General features: G+C 43.5%; 1 protein-coding gene across 2 annotated transcripts in view; it reads left to right on the top strand.

The window, feature by feature from the left end:
* Window positions 1-24819, top strand: part of LOC308084356 (mannosyl-oligosaccharide 1,2-alpha-mannosidase IA) — a 223778-nt gene that overhangs the window by 112756 nt on the left and 86203 nt on the right. For both annotated transcript variants that reach the window (XM_080426971.1, XM_080426972.1), the window contains exon 3: window positions 21706-21821. In XM_080426971.1, coding sequence (XP_080283097.1) covers window positions 21706-21821 — 116 coding nt within the window. The remainder of the gene's footprint in view (window positions 1-21705; window positions 21822-24819) is intronic.

Raw genomic sequence — 24819 nt, 5'->3', positions numbered from 1 at the left:
ACACCACAGATTACATATATTGCACATTGCACAGAGACAATTTAAGAAATTATCCAAGCAGGTATTACTGGAGTTCAGTAAAAAAAAGAGAAAGAGAGGGGGGAAAAATCACTCTTGCAGAAAGATCACATGAAATCCAATTTCACATCTGCTGATGTCTATTGCTGCTTCTGTGGTGTGAGTTGGCACTGGGAACTAGCTGGCAGCCCATTAACGTCAGGTTGGTAGCTGATGGTTGCAGTTCTCACAGGCAACAACCTTCATGGCAACATCCATCACGTCCTTCATATTCAGTATTTTGCTGCACGGTGCTTGCTGGTGAATAACGTAATGATAGAGGAGAAATGGGGGGAAATCAGAGCTTTGTGGTCGTGGCCCATCATGGCTGGGGTGCCGGCCGTCGTTATGGAAACTAGTTTGAGCAGGGGAAGTTCAGTTGGGGGGCAAACTTCAACTTAAGGTCTATTTTTACATCACAAGTTACAGGTGTAAAAGAGTGGGGGAAAACATTTTGTGTACGAGCTCCCAACGATTTGCAGTTACAAAATATAGTCATACAAATTGAGAAACAAACACAGGAAAAGTCAGATAACAGGAAAACAATATAAAATATTCATAGGGTGTTTACCAAAAGAAAGAGGCAGAATATCACCGTCTCTTGTACAAGTAAGAGAACTATAGCAGCAGATATCATAGTCATATACATAAAGTGATAGTGCCTGTGTGATGGTCTATGTTGCCAACACTCACATGGTGAAAGGGCTTTGGCGCCCTGTCACCATGTCATTCAACAGCCTGATGGTTGACAGGTGGAAACTGGCATCGCTTGCCTCGCCTGACTGGTGTGAACAGGTTGGGGCTGGGGTGGTGAGTGTCCACTGATCCGCTCAGCCTTGGCTACGCACCGCTTCTCATATACAGGCATGTAGACGTATATCCTGGAGGGAGGGAAGCTCACCAATGTGCTTGGCCGTCCACTGGCCTGATATGATTCCTTTGGCTCCACATTCAAGGGAGCAAGCCTGAGCGTGACTGAATGGCCGACGATATGAATGGATGTTTTTGTTTGGGTTTTCAAATTGCTCCACGATCAACAAAAAAGCCCCTCTGGACTTCTTTTTTTTTCTCAGGTCGATCTTAAAGGACGACTTCAGCCATTTTCAACTTATCTTCATATAATTGGTCCTCGTTAATGCTCATGGAAATATGGTACCATTTTTGTCTAACCCGTCTGTGTCTCAGAGGAGGGCTCTGGACAGTTCATAAACCCGCCTACCAGTGACAATCATCGATGGCGAATCCAAGCTAATAGAAATTGGAGGATTTCTATTCCTGGAAAGTTAGCATGCTATGATCACAGCCATTGTTCTTGCATTAATAAAAATCTGAATAAAACAATCTTGCTTGAAAAAAAAACTCCCTGCCTAATAATGGTGTCACTGGTAGGTAGGTTTCTGAAGTGTCCACAGCCTTCCTATGAGACACAGACCAAACCGAGTAGAAACAAACTGTACCATTTTATCATGAGCATTAGTGAGGAGAAATTATATGAAGATAGGTTGAAAATGGGTGAAGTCGTCCTTGAAGGACATGGTTGACCACCCCTGTATTAGACCATACGACCCAATTGAAACTGATACTGCTGAACAACACAAACCACAATCACATCACCTGTGTGTGCACAGTTAAATACGCACTCATCTACAGTACTGTCTACGGGATATTGTGAATTCACAAACCACAGCCTAGTTATAAATACTGTAGGTTGCCTTTGAAAATGATGACAATGAACAGAAATCATGACAAACATGATCATAGGCATTGTAGAATATATTCCTTCAAATTTACAATTATGCCTGTGTCTGGACAAATATGCTCCTATACTGACTGTATGGACATGGCTGAGGTCATGGTATTACAGACAGTGCTGACGTCATCCACTGAACACTGAACTGAATGTGTAGCATTGTGATTTGTGTGGCTTCATTCACTGCCTAGTTACAGATTGGATAGGGAGGCCACACTGTTATTAGACTATGTATTGTGCAGAGTTAAATTCCTAGTCAGGATTTTACTGTGTGGGGAGTAGCCATAGAGGCAAGAGAGAGCAAAGTGGGCGATATTCTTTAAGACAGTCAACCCTGCCTACCCATATTGTGTCCTTGGAAATCTTGGCCTTACAGTATTTTCCCATCGTTGTTTCCAACAAAGAGGCAATGGGGGGATTAATGGGCCACTTGTGCCAGCCTCTTTTATGGAAGATGGTTAGGCTGGCTCCAAGAATGATGGGCCCCAAAGTCCCCCCCTCTCTCCTCTCCGCTCCACACAAACAGACAGCTCCTCAGGCTGCTTTAACAGCCATGGAACCAAAGACTAAATCCCCTCTTTGTTGTCTTGATGCACCCAAGAAAAACAAGGTGAGCTGAATGTTAACCGAAGTTAAATCCATGTTTGGAATCGAATGTAGGTCTGAACAATGTGCAAACACACAGTTTTCCAACAAAATGTATTTATTCTAAATCAGACCGTATAACATTATTATTGCACTCCATTATACTGTAGTTAGGGAAGTAAGAGCGTCATGGCGTGTTTTATGAGCTTACAATCTGATCGTCTGTACTCGTCAGAGTACGTGGAAGCCAGCCTATGACATCACACTTTGATGTCAGCACTATGAGAGTGTGTTTACAAAGTATATCACTACCACGTGTTACCCAGATGAGATTACTGTGCGATATTTCAACGCAAGTCTATGATGTAAGTCGACAGTACTGTGTCGGTAGTACTCTTTTATGTCAGGCATGTCCATAATATGGCCCTATTTGTCCAAAGACGCTCACCGACGGATCTTAAACCATGTCTCGAACAAAATAAAAACCCTGTTTTACATTGTCATCACAATGGCACAAATTAATTTATCTCAATGGGATGTGCTGCAAGTTGTGACACTAGTCTAGCTTCTGATAAGTTTGATCTGATATTGTTTTAATGCTGTGCTTTGGGTATGAAAGAGCTGCACTGCAAATAAAGCTCGTTCTTTAAGAATAGTAAGAGGAAATGGCTCTTTAGCAGCTTACAGTACAGTGCAATACATCCACATGCCCTCTTTAGACCTCCCTCTCTGGTACTGTTGTGGTTTTATAAAAAGATATGACGTAACTAGCTTCCCACTCTCATTATGAGTCGCCTGTAGTACAGCACAATCTCCTCTCCCTCTGAAATGAGAAGCTGCTCCCTGAGCCTTAATGGCACATTAAAGATGTTCATCCCTCTGTGAGCAACACCATTACCCCTGTGCCCGTATATGTGGGTCACTAACTTAAGCACACAACGTGTTATACTGTATATGGCCGAGCCGAACCCCTAGAGTGTTCCAGTTGCCAGGGATGAGGCCCGTGATTGAGATGTAAAAAAAACAGACCATTACATTAGTAGTCAAAGCAGCCCCTCCTTCACCCCGCCCAGTATATTGCGCTCCAGAGATTTCCCGGTAACAATAGATATCCTTTAGCCAATAATGGGATTGGCTACAGGCAAAAAATTTAGCATTTCTGCATCTGTGCACAAAAATGAGGTACTGCTTTCCAGAATACGTCTCACAATTTCCCTTATCTCATGGCTATTGCACTCCTCTTCAAAGTCTTTCTGTTTTGTCCTTTTTATTTTTTCAATCCTTTCACCGTTCTTCCCTCATTTTCCTCCTTTCATCCCGAGAGGCACAATTAACCCATTGATACCTGGAACGCATCTGTGTCACTTTAGATTTCTTTAGGCTATTCAAAAATAGCAGATATACAAGCTCATAGCGCGGCACCGAGTGCCGCGCTACGAGCTTGTAGATCTGCTATTTTTGAAAAATCGAGGAATTTTTTTTTGGGGTTTTCTTTCAAAAAATTGTTAGGATTTAGAAGACATTTCTAGAATCTTCTCAGGTCTTAATGGGTTAAAAAGCATCAGGTCGCCAATTTCTGCTGAGAATTCTCCCGGAATGCAAATTGAGCGCCTGCCAGCGACACGGACCGACCCCGTCACCTTTCCTCTCGCGCGGCACACCTGGGGACCATTTAAAGTCGGCGACGTTTATTGAAAGAGCCCGACGGCTCCTCAAATGATGTAAAGTGCAGCCCGGTCCTATATTGCACGAGAGACCATGAGCGAAGGCGCTGTGTCAAAAACTTGATTGAGCCGGGATCGATGGCCCACATGATGAAGCCCCCATGGCATTTATTATTTAGAAACCCTTGGTGGTGGAAGTGGGATTGAAAAGTAAAAAAAAAGGATGTTTTATAGAATGGTCACGAAGCCCCTCAATCTGGAGGGGATTTTCAAACGATTTTCACTGTAATAAATCTCTGTTTTCATCTCTGTAAACAAAGGACCTGGAGACATCCACTGAGAGGTCCACTGAGCATAAAACCTCATAGGAACACACGCACGCACACGCACACGCACACGCACACACACACACACACACACACACACACACACACACACACACACACACACACACTCACATATATATACGATTATTGGCATCAGGGCCTTGAATGCAAGTTGACCTTGAGCAACCCATTCTTTTGCAAGTCTTTTTTTTTTTTGTCATCCAGGGAACATTATTAAAGGCATCCAACTGGGAACCATTCTCTCTTACACAATTGCCTCGCTCTATTCTCCTCCCCCACATTTAGAGAGAACGTTCAGTTTCCTCCCTCCCAGCAATTTTTGTCCCAGAGTGCTTTGTGATTCCTGGTCTTGGACGCTGAACTGTGATGGGAGGTGTGTGGAGAGAGGGGGAGAGGGGGGAGTGGGTTCGTGGCGGGCCATGAAAGTAGGGCGGAGACAGCACACCTCGTTGGGGTTAACCCATTAAGGCCTGAGGCCGATTAAAAAAATGTTTTCTAAATCCTAACAGTTTTTTGAAAAAAAATTAGAAAATATTTTTTCAAGATTTTTCAAAAATAGCAGATCTACAAGCTCATAGTGCGGCACTCGGTGCCGCGCTATGAGTTTGTATATCTGCTATTTTTGAATAGCCAAAGAAATCTAAAGTGACACAGATGCGTTACAGGTCTTAATGGGTTAAACAAAGGGCCACACAAATGAAGCCTATCACTCCCTGTCATATTAGAGTCACAGAAAGAGTGAGGGGTCATTATCATCATCCGCCCACTCTCCATTTACCATCCCATCCATTTCCACGTCCCAGAGCCTGTGTCTCGGGGACCCGGGGTGTGAGAGATATCATTTATCTCTATAGCGACCAGAGCCAAGGTGACAAATCAGTTTCTCCAGTCCCACTCACCCAGGAGAACGTGTCCCCAGCCTTCCATTCTATATTGTCTATTTGTTGTGGAACCAATAAAGTTTCCAACGGATACTGTCCGCTGGCTAGAGAGCATAAATCAGCGACTGCCAACCTGTGGACTGAGTGAGGCCCACTGGTGGACCGTGAGGATAATGATATTAGTAAATGTAAAATAATTATGTAAAAGAAAAAGTGGGGTTTTTTTCCCTTGAAAACCTTGAAAATTTTGTTTTCATTGTTATACCGATAAACTTAAAGTATAATATCTCTGCTGTCCAGCGTGAACCTGCTAACTCCAAAACGCTCATTGTTCAGGAAACGAAAAAACTAAATATATGTTTTTCAGGAAATGAAGAAAACCTTATATTTTTAAAACAAAGCAATACTGCCTCATCAAAGTTGGTATAGTGACTTTATATATTGTCAGATACTTGCATGTGTCATTATATTATCAACACTTTACCCAAATCGCGGGTAAATCAACACTTTACCCAGCGCTAGTGGAGTTTCAGACGAGCAGAAATCAAAGAGTCTGAGTTTCAGTAGAAGTAGCGCGACAGAAATGCTATGAACTCCTTTCTTCTTGTCACATTGCTCTCCTCATTAAACACTTCATAGATTTTAGAAATATAATTACTTGTTTTCATAACATTAGCGTCAGTGCTAAGTTTGATAAACAGGTACACTGCATAGTTTTAACAGACTACGGGGAGTTTGTTTACGTGATCCTCCCCCTCGTTCACTGCGCAGCGCGCTCTACTCATGCTGTGATAAGGCAGCACTGGAGAGGAGAGGGGGGAGTTGTTTGTTTTTGACGGACAGTTTGAGGATCCAATGGAGTTGGGAGTTTTCGTCAGAGGCGCTTTTTAATACTTTTCATTGGTTCAAATGTTTTGATTTTTTACACAGACGTAAAGGGTGTTCAATAGCGTTGATTTATGAAAAGAATAAATTGATGAAAATGGAGTTAGCTGGTTCGTCCTGGACACCGACGATATGCTAGTTAGTTAAAAAAAAAAGAGCAATTGATTGATTGATCATTGAAATAAACTGAAAATGCTCGTGGCCCACCCATCTGACCACTTAACACGGCAGCCGAATGGCTTTTTCAAGTTGACCCTGATCCAGAAAAAGTTGGGAACCACTGGCATAAATCATTAAAAGGGTAGGCCGTAAAACACCTCTCCTCTTTATCCCATAACTGAACAGATAGCAGTGGGGGATGGGCACATGGTCCACACTGTACAATGTTGAGATACTGTACCTGTACTGTATGTGCGCATAGTGTACACGTATGCGTATTTATCGAATAGCCTAGATGGGTGTCCAGTTATTATAAAGCTGTATGTTAGTCATATCTTCACAGCAATTAGTATGTCTATCCTTTTTCTCCTTTCTTTCTTTTACCAGTCTGAGAACAGCGTCTGATTTTGATCCCACAACCCATAGACCATATGTTGAGAGAACATACCACCTGTTCAAATCCACTCTTCAGCCCACAAGCAGCCATGTTATGCATGCCAAGAAGGAAAAGCGTAGTGTTTAAGTACAAAGGAGTATTAATACACTTCACTGTATATTGTAGGTAATTTGGACATCTGGAGCTCTAATTTCATGCCAGCACAAGGCCCCAGCATGGAATATTTCTTGCCTGCGCTCAGTCTGGCAATTTTGTGGTCATCAATTGCATCAGGGCTGGTAGGGCAGTGTGTGTCAGTCAGAAACAGCCACTTCTGTGCAATCAATTAAGCACTCCAACAGTTTATAATGTAACAACGGCTCATATTGCTGAGAAAAGTGTAACATTGTTATAATCAGTATCAGTATCAGTATCATGTCAGTATCGTGTTAGTCTCTCGGCAGTATCCTCGGCACATGATACTGACATGATGATACTGGCCATGATACTGACACGGTACTGAACATGATACTGACACGATACTGACCATGATACTGACACGATACTGACCATGATACTGACACGATACTGACCATGATACTGACATGATACTGACATGATACTGACCATGATACTGACCATGATACTGACATGATACTGACATGATACTGACCATGATACTGACCATGATACTGACATGATACTGACATGATACTGACATGATACTGACCATGAGACCAAGACTTCTTATGAATGCAGTGAGGTTTACCCAACGTTTACTCAATAATTCTGGCAAGTTCTGTAATATTTTAATGTATGAAGAAAAAGTAAATATACAGTATGACGCTATATTGACACTGGTATACCTGTTCTGCAATGACGAACACGATGTACTTCTTTTTTATGACTATACGACGCCCACTGACCTGTAGTACACAGTCACATCACCTGTAGTTCTGGTATCAGTGTAAACACAGGAAAGGAAATCATTGTGCCTAACACTGGCTGGATGAACTCGACAGTGAGCCTCTGAGAGGGAGCTTTGAGAGCAGTCCACCTGTCAGAACAGGGTTTTATCTCCTGTCCTGGCTGCGCCACCCTGCATCTGCTGACGTTGGAGCAAAGACAACAGCTTGGAGCTCATAGGACCCAAACACAGGGCTTGCATGGATGTAGCACAACATCCCAAATGAGCTCAGTATTTGCCTCCTCAGCTGGTTCTCACCCTACCTGTGGAAACCCTGTCACAGAATGCAATCAGGCTGAACTATATGGTTAGTTCGAGCCAGGCTGGGCGGCCACAAGAGACGTTATAGTGTTGAAGGAGAAATAGAGCAGCAGATTGCTAGCAGTGCACGCAACTAAAGCATAAAGATTTATCAGAAATAATCTGTTGAAATTGCAAGTCTCACTACTCTCACGTCACATGAACACATGCCTGTGCATTCTATAATGTTAAAACATCTTTAAAATCTTTAAAAATCCATGTCTTGGATTTACCACGATCCCTTATGGGGGCCCTGCTTGGGCTGATGATGTCACCTGATAATTTGAAACTGTGGCTTATTGGTAAGGAATGTGGCTGTGCTGCCTGTTCACTATTGTTTGCCAAGAGTTGAGAAAAATCATCTTATAGCCAATATAAAGCCACAGGCAAGATGATGGCTCATGAAAATGGAGCCACCGTTGGTTATCATCACTGCCCAATTTCTATTGTGACCTCCTGGGATTGAAACCAAGTACTCTCCTCACTAAGAATGATAAGCACACCATCAAGCCTCTGCAGGGATTAGAGCCAAGATGATGAAATACTGGTTTACAAATGTATGAAGAAACAGGAGGATTAAAATGGATTGTACTGGTATTCTACTGTAATGATTCAAACACGGGCTGATGAATACGGGTGCAAGGGTGGGCGACCCTTCACCCGTATTCATCGGCTTTGCTCTAGTGAGCCTATGAGCACTGGGTTTTACATCAAGTCATCTACCGGCAGTGACGTAGTGTTGGAGTCATGGGTTGGATATTCGGGCGATGACGACGTTGCAGCCCATTCTGAACATGATAATCACTTTGTTTGTTTGTTTGCTGTTTTAATCACACGTATCGCTTGCCAAGCTCTTAAGCTTGCTGTGGTATTAAGCAGTTAAACCCCAGCATCCGTGTTGTGGGGAAAGCTTTCGCTGAAAATAGCCAATCGACAAGCTCACAATGCGACGCAACGCAAGCTTTCCCCACATTAACGGAAAACCGAAAATACACGTAAATACAAGTATTGAGCCATGAGGGACTCCGGTTACCCATATGGGGTTTAAGTGGTTAAGGAGCAGATTTTTGCTTCTTTGCCTTTTTTTTAAGGGACTATTAATATACTCAAACTTCATTGTCAGCCTTCCACTCTCACCTAAATATTTTACTAGCTCGCAATAGCTTGTCGTACTCTAAGTGTGAAACACGTTTTCATCCGTCATCTGTGAAGCTGTCCACAGCGACCTTTATCCGCCTTTGCTCACCTGTTAGCCTTTTGAATTCCCCTCTCTGTCCTGCGTCTAGGACTCAAAAGGAACGTTTAGGAGGGTTTGTGTCCCTTGTCTCCAAACTTCTTTTAATTTTCAGCCAGCTCAGCCGTTCGGACGCTGACTCTCAGTTGTCCTCGGCTGAAAATAACACTGCCAAATACCTCTGCTTCCATTCTGAACTATTCCCTCCCCGTCTGGGCCTCCGCTGTTCTCACAGTTGTGCTTTTTTTTCTCACTCCCCACACATTGGCAGCCCACACAGCAGAAACCTTTCTGTGGGAGCATCATGCTTGGCAGCTTTAGAGCTGCAGTGTAGCGAAGGGGGTCTGACTGACTAGTAGTGTTCCACCTCTGCACACTGCAGTATCTCAAACTCATGCACACACACGTACTTTACACTACACTGCACACTGCACACACACACACACACACACACACACACACACACACACACACACACACACACACACACACACACACACACACACACACACACACACACACACACACACACACACACACACACACACACGTACGCTCAAACATACGCACAAACAAACACACGCACAAACAAACAAACAAACAAACAAAAACACACATACACACACACACACACACACACACACACACACACACACACACACACACACACACACACAGTCGCACCCCCCCCCCCCCCCCCACACACACACACACACACACACACACACACACACACACACACACACCCCCACACACACACACACACACACACACACACACACACACACACACACACACACAGTGTTCTCTCTCTCTCTCCCTGTCTCTGTCTCTGTGTGTGTGCGTGTGCGTGTGTGTGTGTGTGTGTGTGTGTGTGTGTGCACGCGCGTCTCTCTCCTCTCTATTTCTGTTCTCTCTCCTGTCCTTCTCTTTCTCTCCTGGCTGAACCAGTCAGTGTCAATCTCCATCATCCCCCAGCATCCTCATGCGCAGAGACGGTCTTTCACCTGTCCCATGGCCTCAGCTATCTGTAGCAAATCAGGCTGCTCTCTGATGAATGTGGGTAGAGCCTGGATGGTGCCGACGGGATGATTCTCCACTCAGAGTGGGCGGGAGTGGGCCCGGGCCACACTTAAGATGGAGAGAGGGGAGCAGGCCTAATAGAGCAGACAGCCCCCGGCATTCCTGGAACAACAAACAGCAGATAGAGTGACAGTGAAAGTTAAATAGAGGTTGATATTGAGCTTTTCAGGTCGCCTAATTTAAATTTCACTTTGCAAGAACATTCAAAAGTTTGCATTCACCCTGTAATTGAGTGTGAAATTGCAGGTGAGAGAGACAGAATATAGTACATGCTAATAGATAAATAAGTGGTCAGTAAATGGGCTGTCTCCAAATTGATTAGACAGTGTGATGATTTATATTTGCCCCAATTTGGAAGATATTGGGTCTTCTTGGCAGATTTCTCTGTATCATCAATGCCAGCATAGTTATATCATGTAGCTGTACTTATTTCCACAGTGCTGCGAGTTGGCACGCGTGTCATTGCATGGGTAGTTACTAGTTTGTATATATCCTTGTTTTTAGTTTTTAGATTTTTTTTTGTGTTTATTAATATGGATACCTCCTGAGCTACTGTGCCAGGCGGCAGTGGCTCAGGAGGTAGATCGTCTGCTTGGGAATTGGAAGGTTCCCGGTTCAACCCCTGCCTCCCCATGTGTTACTATCTATTGTAGTGTCCTTGAGAAATATGCTCAACCCCAACTTGCACTAATGCACAGATACACATAGATGCAGATGACATTCAAACCCCTTCCCTCTCAACAGGCTTTTTGTACCTCAGTGTGCCTGTGCTAATGATGCGGGGAAAGGCTGCTCTTTAAAGACGGCCGCTTTAATTTCTCCAGCTGACGGTTGCTCTTCATCAACAGGTTATTCCAGCTCCCCTTAATTGGCCGGCTTGAACATTACTCAGGTGGGAACTAGCAAACTAGCCAGCTTCATGCAGATGAGATAAAGTCTGCCTGACAGGATGGCATGCATGCCTGGTTTAATCTGCGGGAGAAATGGGAGACGCTAAAGTATGCGAGGATTTATACAGAGGCTATAACTGGAGCCCTCGGGCCAGCGAATCAATGCAGAATTCATCCTTCCAAACCTGGATCAGCATCACGATGGCCTGTCAATTACAGAGAATGTGGACTTAAATATTGGCATTTTGTTTCTTGTTCTGCCTCGGTTCTTTTCCTTACAAGTCGTCACGGTTCGTTAAATCTGTCTGCACGGCATCACGGTCGAGCGTCTTTATTAGCTGGCCAATCAGGGCCTGTAGCTTCTCTTGTCGTTTCCAATCAGTTTTTGTGGTCTGATAGAGCGTCACATGTATGATGAGTGATGACTCTTCCACCACCCCCACCACTGTGCTTGTGTGTGTATCGATCGATGCGTGAGAGGCTTCTTCAGTGAGGGTGGGGTTTGATAATGCTGTGTGCGGTCTGTAATGTCATCTGAGAGGCTGTCATATCAGACAGGGCTACAGCGCCATCACACCACGCTCTCTCAGAGTGGCAAATTAGATTTCATCAATTAGATTGACGTGACCCTGTGCGTGTGTCTGCAAGACTGGAACTTCTCTAATCATGTCTGCACAGTGTGTGCGGATGTATTCACATGTACTGAAGGATCAAAGTTTGATGATCAGCGTGAGTGTGTGTGTGTCTTTGCGTGTGGGTTTGCTTGCGTGTGTGTGTGTGTGGGGTGTATGTGTATGTGCCACACCCAAAGGATTGATTACACTCTGCATACTTAATTACATTATGGTCTTAAAGCCTATAAGAGTTAGCTTGCACTAAATCCTCAGCCGTATTGCAAAATAAAAAATATTTCATCTACAATTCTAATCAAAAACGCAGCTATGGTAACCCAGCTAATTGGAATCTTAATGACAGTTTGAAGTAAAAAACTAAAGTATAACACCTTGAAAAAAAAAAAAAAACAGAATGAGGGACGCAATTAAAATCAGCATTCATTAAAGCGTGCTGCATCAAAATATTAATTATGCAGCCAGGGATGTAAATGAGAAGTCGGTTTTGTCGTTGCTCGCTCTCTGACATCGTTGTGCCTGTAGCCCTGTGCAACATGCGCCGTCAGAGATTAAAAAAAGCTTCCTAAACGAAAGCTTCTTGCTCTCCTTCACAAGCTTCCTCTCTTCTCCAGGCTCCTTAATGGAGCATATTCATTTTGACTTCGGGCTTTAATGTGACTTGATCTATCAATTCTCTCTCACTCTTAAGTTTCTATTCCTCCCTCACTGCCTTTTCTCTCCTGGGCCATAGTGCTGTCGGACCGAAGGGCATGAAACACCATTTAAGTTTATTGGCACGTCTTGCTTGTGTGACTCGATGGCGTGTGGTGTGATTACCATAACTTTGGCGAGTGGGAGAGACAGAGGGAGAAGAACAGAGAAAGAGGCGAGCGGTTGTTAATTTCCCCCCTGTGGTTCCAATTTTTAAAGACCCTCTCCACTCAAAAAAGCGTTGTTTCCACCGTTAATTCCTCTTGGAGGCATGACTTTGACTATACACATTGGTATATTTGCAGAACTCGCCACCAGAGTGCCTGTTTCACATCCTTCCACTCTCTGGTCAGGCACTGCAGTGGGGCCGGGATGCGTCTAGACAGGGATGCTACATCAATGTCACAGACACATTACACACACTCACACAAAATGTCATGCACACGCACTCACACCAACATAATACACACAGACACACATGCATGCAAGCACTCACTCTCAGACACACCCATTAGATAGATATGCAGTACAAACTGCTGGCAAGCTCTGTCCCGCAGGGTCAACTCCCCCATGTCTGACGATTTAAATAATGCGTCTCAGTAAACAGGCCTCTCCGTCTCCACACAGCGCTGACTCTGGGGCTAGCGGCTGCTCTTTTATTCAAATAAGGCTTTTATTTCCGCTCGAAGGAAAAGATCGAGATTTGATGGCTCACATCAATGCAAAAGACGTGGCAGGGTGCCGGACAGGGCAAAACGCAATAAAATGGGAAATTGAGTATGCAGTGTTTTTTAAATGGTTTTATCATGACAAAGATTTGTGTCTAAAAGAACAACAGAAAAACAACAAAAAAAGATGGTGGAGCATTTGAGCAAGTGCATTTTCACTTTATTGGGATATCTTGCAATACATTTTCCATTTGAGAAGTCCATTATGGGAGACTCAATGAGAGATTAGTAACTTCTAAATAAATTCACAAGTTGTTAGTGATGCATGACAGAGGTGGACTGGATGCTGCCTTGAAGGTCCCAATTCGTCCACTGGAAAGAGAACAAATGTGGAAACGTGGATTTAAAGCAACGGCTCAATGATCCTAATGAGCTTCATACAGTATTTGAACCTTTATTCTTTGAGGGCAGTGGGTGGTAAAACACAGGTTTAGAATGATAATCGGCAGGATTAGGCTCCCCCCTCACAGCTTGCAGCAGCTAAGTACCTTTTATGTGCAATGTCAGCCAGGAGGTTTCTGTATAAGTTGTTCCTGATAGTGGCTCTGCCACTGCTTCTGCTGGCTTGTCTTTGGGCGCCTGCCAAGACCTTTGGGCAGAGGAGTCACAAAAGTGTTGATGACTTTGAGCTTTTTGCACACCTAGAAGAACTGTAAGGGTCTGAAAAGTTCAGAGAAAAACCTGGCTGACCTGAGTGGGAAATCACGCATTCCTGAAGGGAGCTCTGCATCATCAGTCGGACTCAATCAAGCTGACTTTCCCTCGTCTTCCGTTATCGATGTCCCTCGATGTATCTGTCGTGGGCTCATCAAGGTGACTAAAGTGCACCATTGGTATTCCACCCTCCCAGAAAAGTCAGCCTTGATTGATGGTCATGACGCTTCTCACGTCTCTGTTTCCCTCATTAACCTTTTCTCCCCCTGCCTGTGATGCTCGGTTTACTGGACTTACCTTCTCCCACTTCAGCCCTTCGCTCCAGCCATGCTCTCAATTGGAAGTCCACTCACCACTCCAGCAGTTGATCCTCAGCTCTGCGTCTATCCATTTCCATTATGCGAGTGGACACATGGGCCCTGTCAGCCCTCACCCCCTACCCCCCCTTAACCGCACACACACTTAAACTGTCTCTGTTGCCAGGTAATGTTAGCAGTAACAGTTGCCGAGGCGATTGATAATTGCATGCAGACAACCGTCGGTAACAGGGTGGCATAATTAGTGAGATTCCTGGAGTCTCTGTCGATTAGCATCACCTTGATAACGTTGGCGGGGGGGGGGGGGGGGGAGGGTCTGTCGGTGCTTCATCGACCACCTCCATACCGTTTTATTTATTCCGCGGTTTGTGCTATAAGTCAGAGGGCCTTAATTACACGAGATGGCAGCCGAAATTAGCAATGTGTGCTTCTGATTTAACTCCCTCTCCCCGAGGGTGTCTCAAAATGGCCCGTCACTCAGCTCTGGTTATTGCGGTTTGCCCAGCTATAGTGCACTATATTGCATCCGTTTACAGACGGTGGAAGTCCTCTGTTGACATGTTATCAAAGTCAGCCCATATGTCGGGTAAATTAGATTGTGCTTCTAAGGTAGAGGTGACATCTCTGAATTATCTTCTGAGGGACTGAGTGAAGGTAGTCTAAGATGAATAGATGTACCTGGGACAGTCTTGGATGTTTCATCGAAACAAGTAGGGAATGGTGTTGTTACAGATAAATCAGTGGTGTGTGCGTGTGCGTGTATGTGCATGTACTGTACGTGTGTGTGTGTACTGTATATAAGTGGAGGGGAGTGAGAAGAAGAAATTGAGAGTGATGTCGAGAGATAAAATGAGGGAGAAAGACAGAGAGAGAGTGCAGGGCCTGTAATATGGCGACACACACATACACGGAATTGAGTGATTGATCATGTGGACTCAGGATGTCTAATGTAACCCTGCACCTGACCCACACTGACTACCATGTGACAGCAAAGATAAATGAACATCCAATGGCCAATGTCTCTGAGATGGCTTTCTATGTTCTCTGTGCCCCCCCCCCCCCCCCACACACACACACACACGCAGTTGCGCACGCACACACACTCGTGCACGCTCGCACGCACACATGCTTAAACAAAGATACACACATTCACACAAAGCGAAACACTGTAAACTTGCATGCAGTTATAGTACACACGCACGCACGCCAACACGCACGCACACCAACACGCACGCACGCACGCGCACACACAACACACACACACACACACACACACACACACACACACACACACACACACACACACACACACACACACACACACACACACACACACACACACACACACACACACACACAGTAAGAAGATAGTGTAACAAATACTGAAGAGGAGATATTAGTTTATTCATGTCAGTTGAAATGAATAGGTAATTATAGTGTTATTTTGCTCCACTATATTTTTAATCAGCTCTGAAATACTTACAGAATGCTTATCAGACCTTCGTTATTAGAAAGTCTGATCTGCCATTTTATTGCATTAATCATTCAATCACGTTATGTATATTAGCTAGCAGAGGCAACACAACGAATGTGACTGCAGATAAGCCTATTTAGTTATGAAATAATCCTGTTTCTCCGTTTTACTGTTGATATATTTAATTGTTTAATTACATTTAATTATATCAGGATTGGTCTTTCTCCTGTTTAGTTGAAGTTTGTAACAGTGTAACACAATCTCTAATCAGTCTAATGCTGTAGGTAACTCTAACAGCTTTAAACATCTGATAGATCCCAAGCAAACTGTGAGTGTTGAATATATATATATATATATATATATATATATATATATATATATATATATATATATATATATATATATATATATATATATATATATATATATATATATATATATATATATATACTGTATGTATGTGCCTGAGTGTGCATGTGTACTGTATTTTTCACCGGTGCTTGCTATACTACTATACTTTGACCCATGCTGTACTCTAGAGCGTAATTGAGAGTAATGTTCTGAAAAAAAGAAAGAAAGGGGGGTGGGGGGGGCCTGTTAACTGAAGGGACTGATATTTAGCGAGTACAGTGAGAATCTTGTGTTACAATACATCAACTGTATTCCTCTGCATGACAATCGACTCGAGTGAGATTTGTCTGCAGCTCCAGTGCCGGTTAAATGCATGAGGGGGTACTTGTGGCAGTGGCCACCAATGTATATGCACAATAATTCCTTCCTATTACCCTTTTCTCTTGGCCCATCGGCCAGGGTTACCCCCCTGGGCAAACTGCTACCGGCGCAGGGCTCTTGAAATAAATAAGGTCCCTGTTTGGGGTTTGGCCCGTGGAAGCCAAGGGAGTACGCCATGATGGATTGATCTGCTCCTTTCCGCCTCACAGTCAATCAATCATCTGTGCTTTGGTGCTGCCTTCAATAGGAATTTTTCCACGCTCCGCCGCCTCGCTGACGACCGCAGATAGCTACCTAGGGTGTGGGGGAACCAAGGGGCATTAGCTATCTGATTACGCCCCTCCTCTCGGTCCCCAGCCATGCTATTTGTCATCAAATAGAGACAGGGTTGCACATTGGGCAAAATAAAAGTCATTTGCTTTGCTATTCAAACTAGGCCTGCTTCATATTGGCTGACAAGTGATCCCCCTGCCCCCACCCGCTCATTCTCCCTCAGTTTTGCAGTTGTTTTTCATTTTCTCCCCAATTTAGTCTTTGCCAATTCCCTCCATTTTTGTATAGTCTCTGTATAGTCCCCTACTCGTGGTCTTTGGGAGGGTGTAGACAACCACATGATGTGTCCTCTGATACACATGGAGTCACTAGCCACTTCGTTTCACCTGACAGTGAGGAGTTTCACTGGGAGGGCGTAAAGCTATCCCTCCTAAAGCTATCCCTGTTAAAGCTAGCCCTCTTAAAGCTATCCCTCTTAATGCTGTACCTCTTAATGCTATCCCTCTTAATGCTGTACCTCTTAATGCTATCCCTCTTAGGCACCCTAACAGGTGCCCCGACCAACCAGCAAGCGTCGCTAGTGCAGCGACAGAGAACGCCCTCGTGGGCTTCGTTCCCACCTGCCAACATGGCCAATTGTGTTCATTGGAGCGCCCGTCCAAGCCGGAGGCACCATGGAGGAATTAAACCAGTCTCCACGTTTATTTATATATTTGTTTTAACTCTGTAACATAAAAAGAACGTCATGCCGAGTGTACATGTGTGCATACTAGAGATGCGCGGATGGGTTTTTTTGTCACCCAAATCCGCGTTAACAAGTTCATTATCCATCCGCCATCCACCCGCGGTACTTATATCATCCTATTTATAGATCCGCACCAACCGCACCAAATAATTGTTATTTTCCTGACGTTAGTTTTCTTATAAACAGTGTTACTCACCACTGTCGCGATGCAGTGACTGTATACAATCCACAACCATGGTAACAACAAGCGCACGTCTTCATTAAGTTACTTTCGCTTTCAACCACTTTGTTGCCATGTCGGCTTTTTATAAGCTTTTTATAAGCGACTTTTAATATAATAAACTTTATTTATATAGCACCTTTCATGACATAAATGCAGCTCAAAGTGCTTTACAGAAAAAGAAAGAAAAAGTGAAAACAAAACACAGAGCTAAAACAATGCTCTGTGTTGCGACTTTTGGGCTTGTTTGGCACTTGTTTTGGGCTTGTTTTCATAGACCTGGCTACTTATTTCTCTCGCAACCTGGCAACACTGGCTGCTGCCTGCAAAGCAACATGTGAGCGGCTATTTTGTGCCTGGTGTAAAATGACGTAATATTAAAATACTACAAACGCACACACGGTGAAATTAAGTGCTTTTTAAAAGCTATTATAGGCCTATAGATTGATATCATTAATTTAATTCCCGCATTACTTCACCCGCGGTTTATCCAATATGAATTAATAATTATATTTGATTGACCCAAATCCACCCAAACTGCGGTTAACTGCGGCAACCGCGGCTAAAACCGCGATCCGCGCATCTCTAGTGCATACTGATGTGTTAACAACATGAGCAAATCGTTCTGGTGGTGTTCACACACAGTATATCAGGCTCCGGGCTAACATTGTCCTCTCACTGTGAGTGTGAGGTGAAACGCCCGTCAGGCAAAGCTCAGCTGAAGTTGAGTAGATGGAGCAAAGGGGGAGCAGACGAGGAGGGGAGATGTTTAGCACGTTGACGCTTTACCACATTAATGGCCTTACCATCAAGAGAGGTGCTAATCGAGTGCACTGCACCCTCTTTGGGTCTGTAGACTTTGGCATACAGCCATCTGTCCGGGAATGAAGTGGTGAGAAGAGCACGTCTGTGCTGATAGGTTTTCATTATGAAAGACATTTGTGAGATATAGAAGGCTTAGGCCAATGTTTTACCCACACACCGTTACAGTAAAGCCTGATTCATGCTTAGTTGTACGACCGTGCGATATGTGATGTGATGCGTCGCGTTATGAGCTCGTAGATCGGCTATTTATGGCACTGGACACCCATCACACGACGGAGGATAAATCAAGCATAATGATGCTGCGGTGTAATAAACTGCAGTACTGGAACATTTTTGCATTCACCCTTGTTCCGTGTGAACTTTAACTCCTGTCCAAGGCTGCCTCTGACCTCCTGGCTGACCTCATGAACTGCACTGTGGAGGTGAGGTGTACAGCCAGGGCGGCAGGGGGGCTGCTTTATAAGGACAGGAAGCAAATACATAAACAATACGCTTGAGAAGATACAGGAATGAGAAATTAAACTTTCCTTTTTGATGACAAGTGTTTGATGTCTGGGCTCATCTTCCTAGAACACATCAGACAAACTTCAGCCGTCCACCAAACTGCACGGTATGATCAAACTGGCAGCTTTTTGTCAGATGGAAAGAGAGCAATGGAACTTGAAAGGAAAAAAATAAGAGGTGTAAAATTACCCCTGCGCTCCACAGCATTCTGATTCTTTGTTTCATCCGTGTTTGGTTGCCCAAAGGACTCTGCCATTTGCATATGTGAGCATCAAAAAAATGATCCCTCATAGGAATTGGATACTTTGATGTGCCAGGTTGCTTGCGGTTACATCATGGCGGCGCAGCCAGATGCAGCACCAAACATTTGGTTGCGTTGAAAGTTGGATCACAAAGGTGTTTTTCAGCTCTCTATTTCAACCTGCTGGCTTAGCATGGTTCCGATACTGTCTGTAGTATTTGTCTACTTCACAAGTCCTGCAGGAGTTTGATTCATACTTTGTCATCACTCCCTGTTATTAAACTTCCAAATTGTAATTTTCCCCACGACTCTGTAATTCATTAAGGAGAGCTGCCTTTGTGCAGAGATGCACCTATTAGGCGCAGCCAAGTTTGCATATTATTTGCTCATATGAGGATGAAATAGGCCATTCATTTTCACATGAGGCCACTGGGATGGAATAAAAGCGTCTGAACACATCTCATCTGGGATGAGGCAAGGGAATTGAATAGCTCCAAATGAAGTGCATTTAACGTAATGAGTCGCTTGAAGGAGATGTGCGCACGCACACGCACACACACACACACACACACACACACACACACACACACACACACACACACACACACACACACACACACACACACACACACACACACACACACACGCGCGCGCATAGGCTGCACGCACGCACGCGCGCGCACGCACGCACGCACGCACGCACGCACGCACGCACGCACGCACGCACGCACGCACGCACACACACACACACACACACACACACACACACACACACACACACACACACACACACACACACACACACACACACACACACACACACACACACACACACACACACACACACACACACACACACACACACACACACACACACACACACACACACACACACACACACACACACCATGCTGAAAGATCTGAAGATCAGAACAATACATTTTTATTTTACAAAGGATTACATACACCTGTGTTTGATTCCTTAAAAGACTTGAGTGTGCGATTGATCTGATGATGATGATGATGATTATTATTATATCTCAGACAGAAGATGTTTTGCATTTGTGCCATTTATAACTTTAGTATCCTTAGAAGCTAAGGCACTTCATCGTTTGAGGCACTTTGATGTTTTGCTTTTGGGAGATTCCAGTAATGGAGAGCAAACTTGAAAGCTGTGTGTGCGCACTTATCTAGGGTCTTATCTACCTACTTAGTGCACTCCTCATTTAGCAGTTAATGAGCTGCTCAATCACTGTGGTGGAAAGTAACTAGGTGTACTTAAGTACACTTTTGAGGTATTTTATACTGGAGTATTTCCAATTTTCAATACTTAATACGTCTATTCCACTACATCTCAGAGACAAATATTGTACTTTTACTCCACTACAATTATTTGAAAACTTGTAGTTACTAGTTACTTTGTAGATTTTGATTATAATTACAATAGATACATTAACCACTTCAGCCTTATACTTCAGCTATTTGAAAATAGCCGATCTACATGCTAACAATGCACGAGACGTCCTGAGTTTGTAGATCTGTATTTATTATATTATATATTTTCAAAGATTTTTTATACATTTTGAAAACTTGTGAAATGGGACATTCTGCATTATGAGTACTTTTACGTTTGGTACTAATCATATTTGGATGTCAACACTTTTGTACTTTTAACGCCTCTTTCTTACTTCCTTCCTTCTTACCAATCATAATAATTAAGGCTCTGTTCCATTCTGGTCAAACAGAGTCAGGGTGCTGATATTGTGCATGTTGGCTCACTGGAAACACTCTGCTATACCAGTGGGTCTCAAAGTGTGGTCCAGGTACCCTCATGGTTCCTTGAGGGGGTTCAAAATGGCCTTTTACAAGTGTGTAACTCTTGAGAGTTACGCACCTGAGAGTTACACACCTGAGAGTTACACACCCTTGAAATTAAAAAGTTTGAGAACCACTGTGCTACACTTGTCACTATCCGTTAGGTCTGCATCCTCTCTGGTCATTTTTAAATCCAGAATAAAGACACTCATGTTCTCTCTGGCCTTTTAAACAATGTCCCATTGCTTCCATGGAGTAATGTTTGGACTTCTTGTGCCTTTAAACCACCATGTTCTTTGTTCATAATTTGTATGTGTGTATGTTTTTTTATAGTTTGTGTAACATTATTGTTCTTTCTTGTATTTTTTGTTATATATTAAACGTGCTGTACAAATAAAATTGACTTAACTTGACACTAAATGGAACAGAGCCTTAGTTATATTAGTATAATTGGTAAGACCTGTGAAGTAAGTAAGTAAAGAAGAAGCCCGATTTCTTTCCGATATGGCTGCTGTGCATAGACTCTATGCAGAGCCTATTTGACAATATGCAACTGATCCACTTGACACTCAGACAGGGTGGGGTTTCTCTCACCCCCGAGTATGACGCGAGCAGTTCTTCGGTCTATAATTTGACAATATTATGCAACTGACACACGTGTTGTGTGTGTTTTGCAGGTGGCCTAAGAGGAGCCTCCATCATTGACTCTCTGGACACACTGTACATCATGGGACTGATGGATGAATACAATGACGCCAAGGAGTGGGTGCAGACCAGTCTAGACCTGAACACGGTAAGATGATGCAAGCTTACTCTATCCCCACACCTAATTGGACATTTTCTTCAGTTCCTTAGATCCCACACCCACTCAGCATTTCCCAAAAATATAATTGCACCCTGCGGAGATTTCACAAACTCACACTGTGTGCTGACTGTACGTTCAACTATGAGGTGACCTGCAGCGGCCATAGTAACACTGTCAACAGAGACTCCGCTGATTTGCATAATAGAGTTCCCGCTGGTAGCCCTAACATACTGGGCTGATTTTGAGCTGCGCTATTGTGCCCTATGCCAGTGCTGCATCCAGTGAGCTTGAGACTTTGCCAAAGCTGGGTACATTCCAAAGAGAGTGAAAAGCTTCCTGTGTGGCTGCCGCCTCATTCCGGCCACGCTTTTGTCTCTGTGAGATGGGATTCTTTGCCTTTTTCTCAGCGGTCTCCACGTGGTGGGAAATGAGACGGACAGAGGAGTCACAGAGGGAGAAAGACGAGAGAGACACAGAGACGGCGAGACAGAAATAGAGACAGGGGGACGAAAAACAGGGTCAGAGAGAGAGTGAGAGAGAGGAACAAAGAGAGCATCTCAAGCCGAGACAGCCAGAGAGAGAAGGGGAGGGGTGGAAAGCAGAGAAATTGAAGTAGGGAAGAGATGAGTAGAGGTCCTGACCCCTTCATTGAGTGATTCTATAATAATGGACTTTCTTTTTGTCTTTTATATTTTTTTTGTTGGGGGGAGGGGGAGACTAATTTGGACGTTATGTGAGGAGTGAGCTAGCTTGCCAACAAGGCCAGCCTCCGCCAGACTTTTGTGCTTCCTATAGTAAGCGAGTCGAGTAGAGCTCCTCCAGTTTGACAGCGTTTGTGGCGAGTTCCTCATTGAGCAAACGCATTTCTGGCCAACTTGCCAAAAGCCATGTGCTTTCACAATAGTTAGAAATTACACAACACTTCCAAACTTGACATTGCCATTGTGGGTATGTCAACATTATAGAGTGTTGTAGCCCTAAAAAAACATAGTTGAGTTGCCAGTGGATTCCCTCGCCAGATTGCAATGCTTTACCATACTATACCATATGGTTTTTGATTTATGCAGAAAAAAAGAAGACAAGAAGAAGGTTAACATAGAGGGATTCAGGTTTTGTTCTATGAAATAGAGAAATAACCCATTAATTTCTAAACCGTGATGTTTGAAGGCATTATGTGCATTTTTAAGCTTATAATAATTATGATGGTTCAAATAAAAAAATGTTTTTGTTGATTTGTGGAAATTACCTTGTTGAAAAAACTAACAAACGTGAATATCATGAGTCTTTATTTGCTACAGAGCTTATTTTCTTACTTTATCGTAAACCCAGTGCAAACATTATTTTGGAAATATCTGTGGTGGGAACCCATAGCAACAGTTACTTCCAGGTTGGGTTTCAAAAAGACTATGAGCCATATTTAGATGATCTATAGCACTGGGGTCGACGTCCAGTCCTGAACAGGAGTCTCCAGACGTAAAAAAAACCTGAATGATGATAGCACAAGGTGGCGCATAGCACTGCAAATACCTTGGGGGTATGTATAACTCCATGTCATGGGTGTGAATTAGACCAGAGTGTCTTCTTCCATTTCCTTAAAATTGGCTGGCAATGGATAATCTGGCGCAGATCATAAAGTATTATCTGAGCCTCAATGCTGAGTCTCTCAGTAATGTCATCTATCTATGTTGAACGTGAGTGATGTGTTGAGTTCAGATGGATTTTCTAATCAAGATAGCAATGCACCAACTATTTTCCTGACCATACAGTACATCATTTAAAGACCAACACATGGGCACACAGATAAATACACAGACGTAAATACATCTGCTACCTACAGTACACAACGTACAGTAGGCGTTGGCCGTGAAAATTACAACTGCCTTGGTTATAAACTAGCAATGAAACTTGTGCTCCGCTTTGCGCCGTTTTGCGCTGGGTGTAAGAGAGAGCCCTACATCATCCCTGTAGCACTCTATAGAGCTCCTCAGTGATTTTCATGGATTGATATTCTACATAGAGGCATCCAAGTTAGACTTCCCATGAGCAATGAGGATGTTAAATGATGGTATATGCTCCCGTAGAAGCCTTAAGTCTGTATAGAATCATATTCACAAAGTCAGGGAGAAACTACACTAACAACAATCCTTAAGTGTAGCATCGATATCTATGATTGGTTACCATGGAAATTGTTACTGCCCCCGCAAATGTCACTGTCAGCTCTTGAATTTCTGCTACCACTGGATCCAATAGCCTGGAGGGATGGTCATACTGTACATTGTAGTCAAAAATCACTACATGTCAACTACAATATGTTACAACACTATTATTAACAAGCACTAATAATGACAAAGGTTACATTTAAGAAGAAGAAAGCTACTCTTCTGCTATTAGGTTGGTAGCGTTGGAAAGATGTGCGCAATGTTAGTTCCTTCACTCTCAAAATAATTATGTACACAGTCTTTGACCCGGATCAACTGTTTCATAGTCAAAATTAATATGACCATGGTGTGGTTTGTTAGCCTGGTAGTGGTTTGTTGGCTTGGATCCAGGCTTAAAACTTTTTATGTAAGGATCTTCTGAAACGTCTGCAGTAAATGAATGGCAAATTCACTTTCGGAAACGTAGCTGTTCAAAAAGTGGGTAGTCACTGCTGTTATTCAGTATGGTTGCCAGACTATAGAAGCCTTCACCACCTAACTTGATGAATTGTCCATTGAGATTTGTGGCAAGTTGTTTGCGAACAGAATGTTGTTTAATGCAACATCAAAAATCCTCCGACCATTTCAAATTGCTTTCTTGGGAAACATTCCTCTCCTCTGAAAACTCCTTTGCATGGCTTTGTAACTATGAGTACGCCACCTGCGAATGTACACTATTTTGTGTGAATTTATGTTTCCTAGCAAGCTGTTGCAGTCATGTATTTACTCCACAGGCTTTCAGCTCCTGGGTTGCAACACAAAAGCACACTGGCTCTGTATTTACGATG

This window comes from Gymnoscopelus braueri (genome assembly GCF_963280865.1).
Source record: "Gymnoscopelus braueri genome assembly, chromosome: 4".
NCBI classification, from domain to species: domain Eukaryota; kingdom Metazoa; phylum Chordata; class Actinopteri; order Myctophiformes; family Myctophidae; genus Gymnoscopelus; species Gymnoscopelus braueri.
Note: the sequence above shows the minus strand (reverse complement) of the source record. Positions and strands in the feature narration are given on the sequence as shown.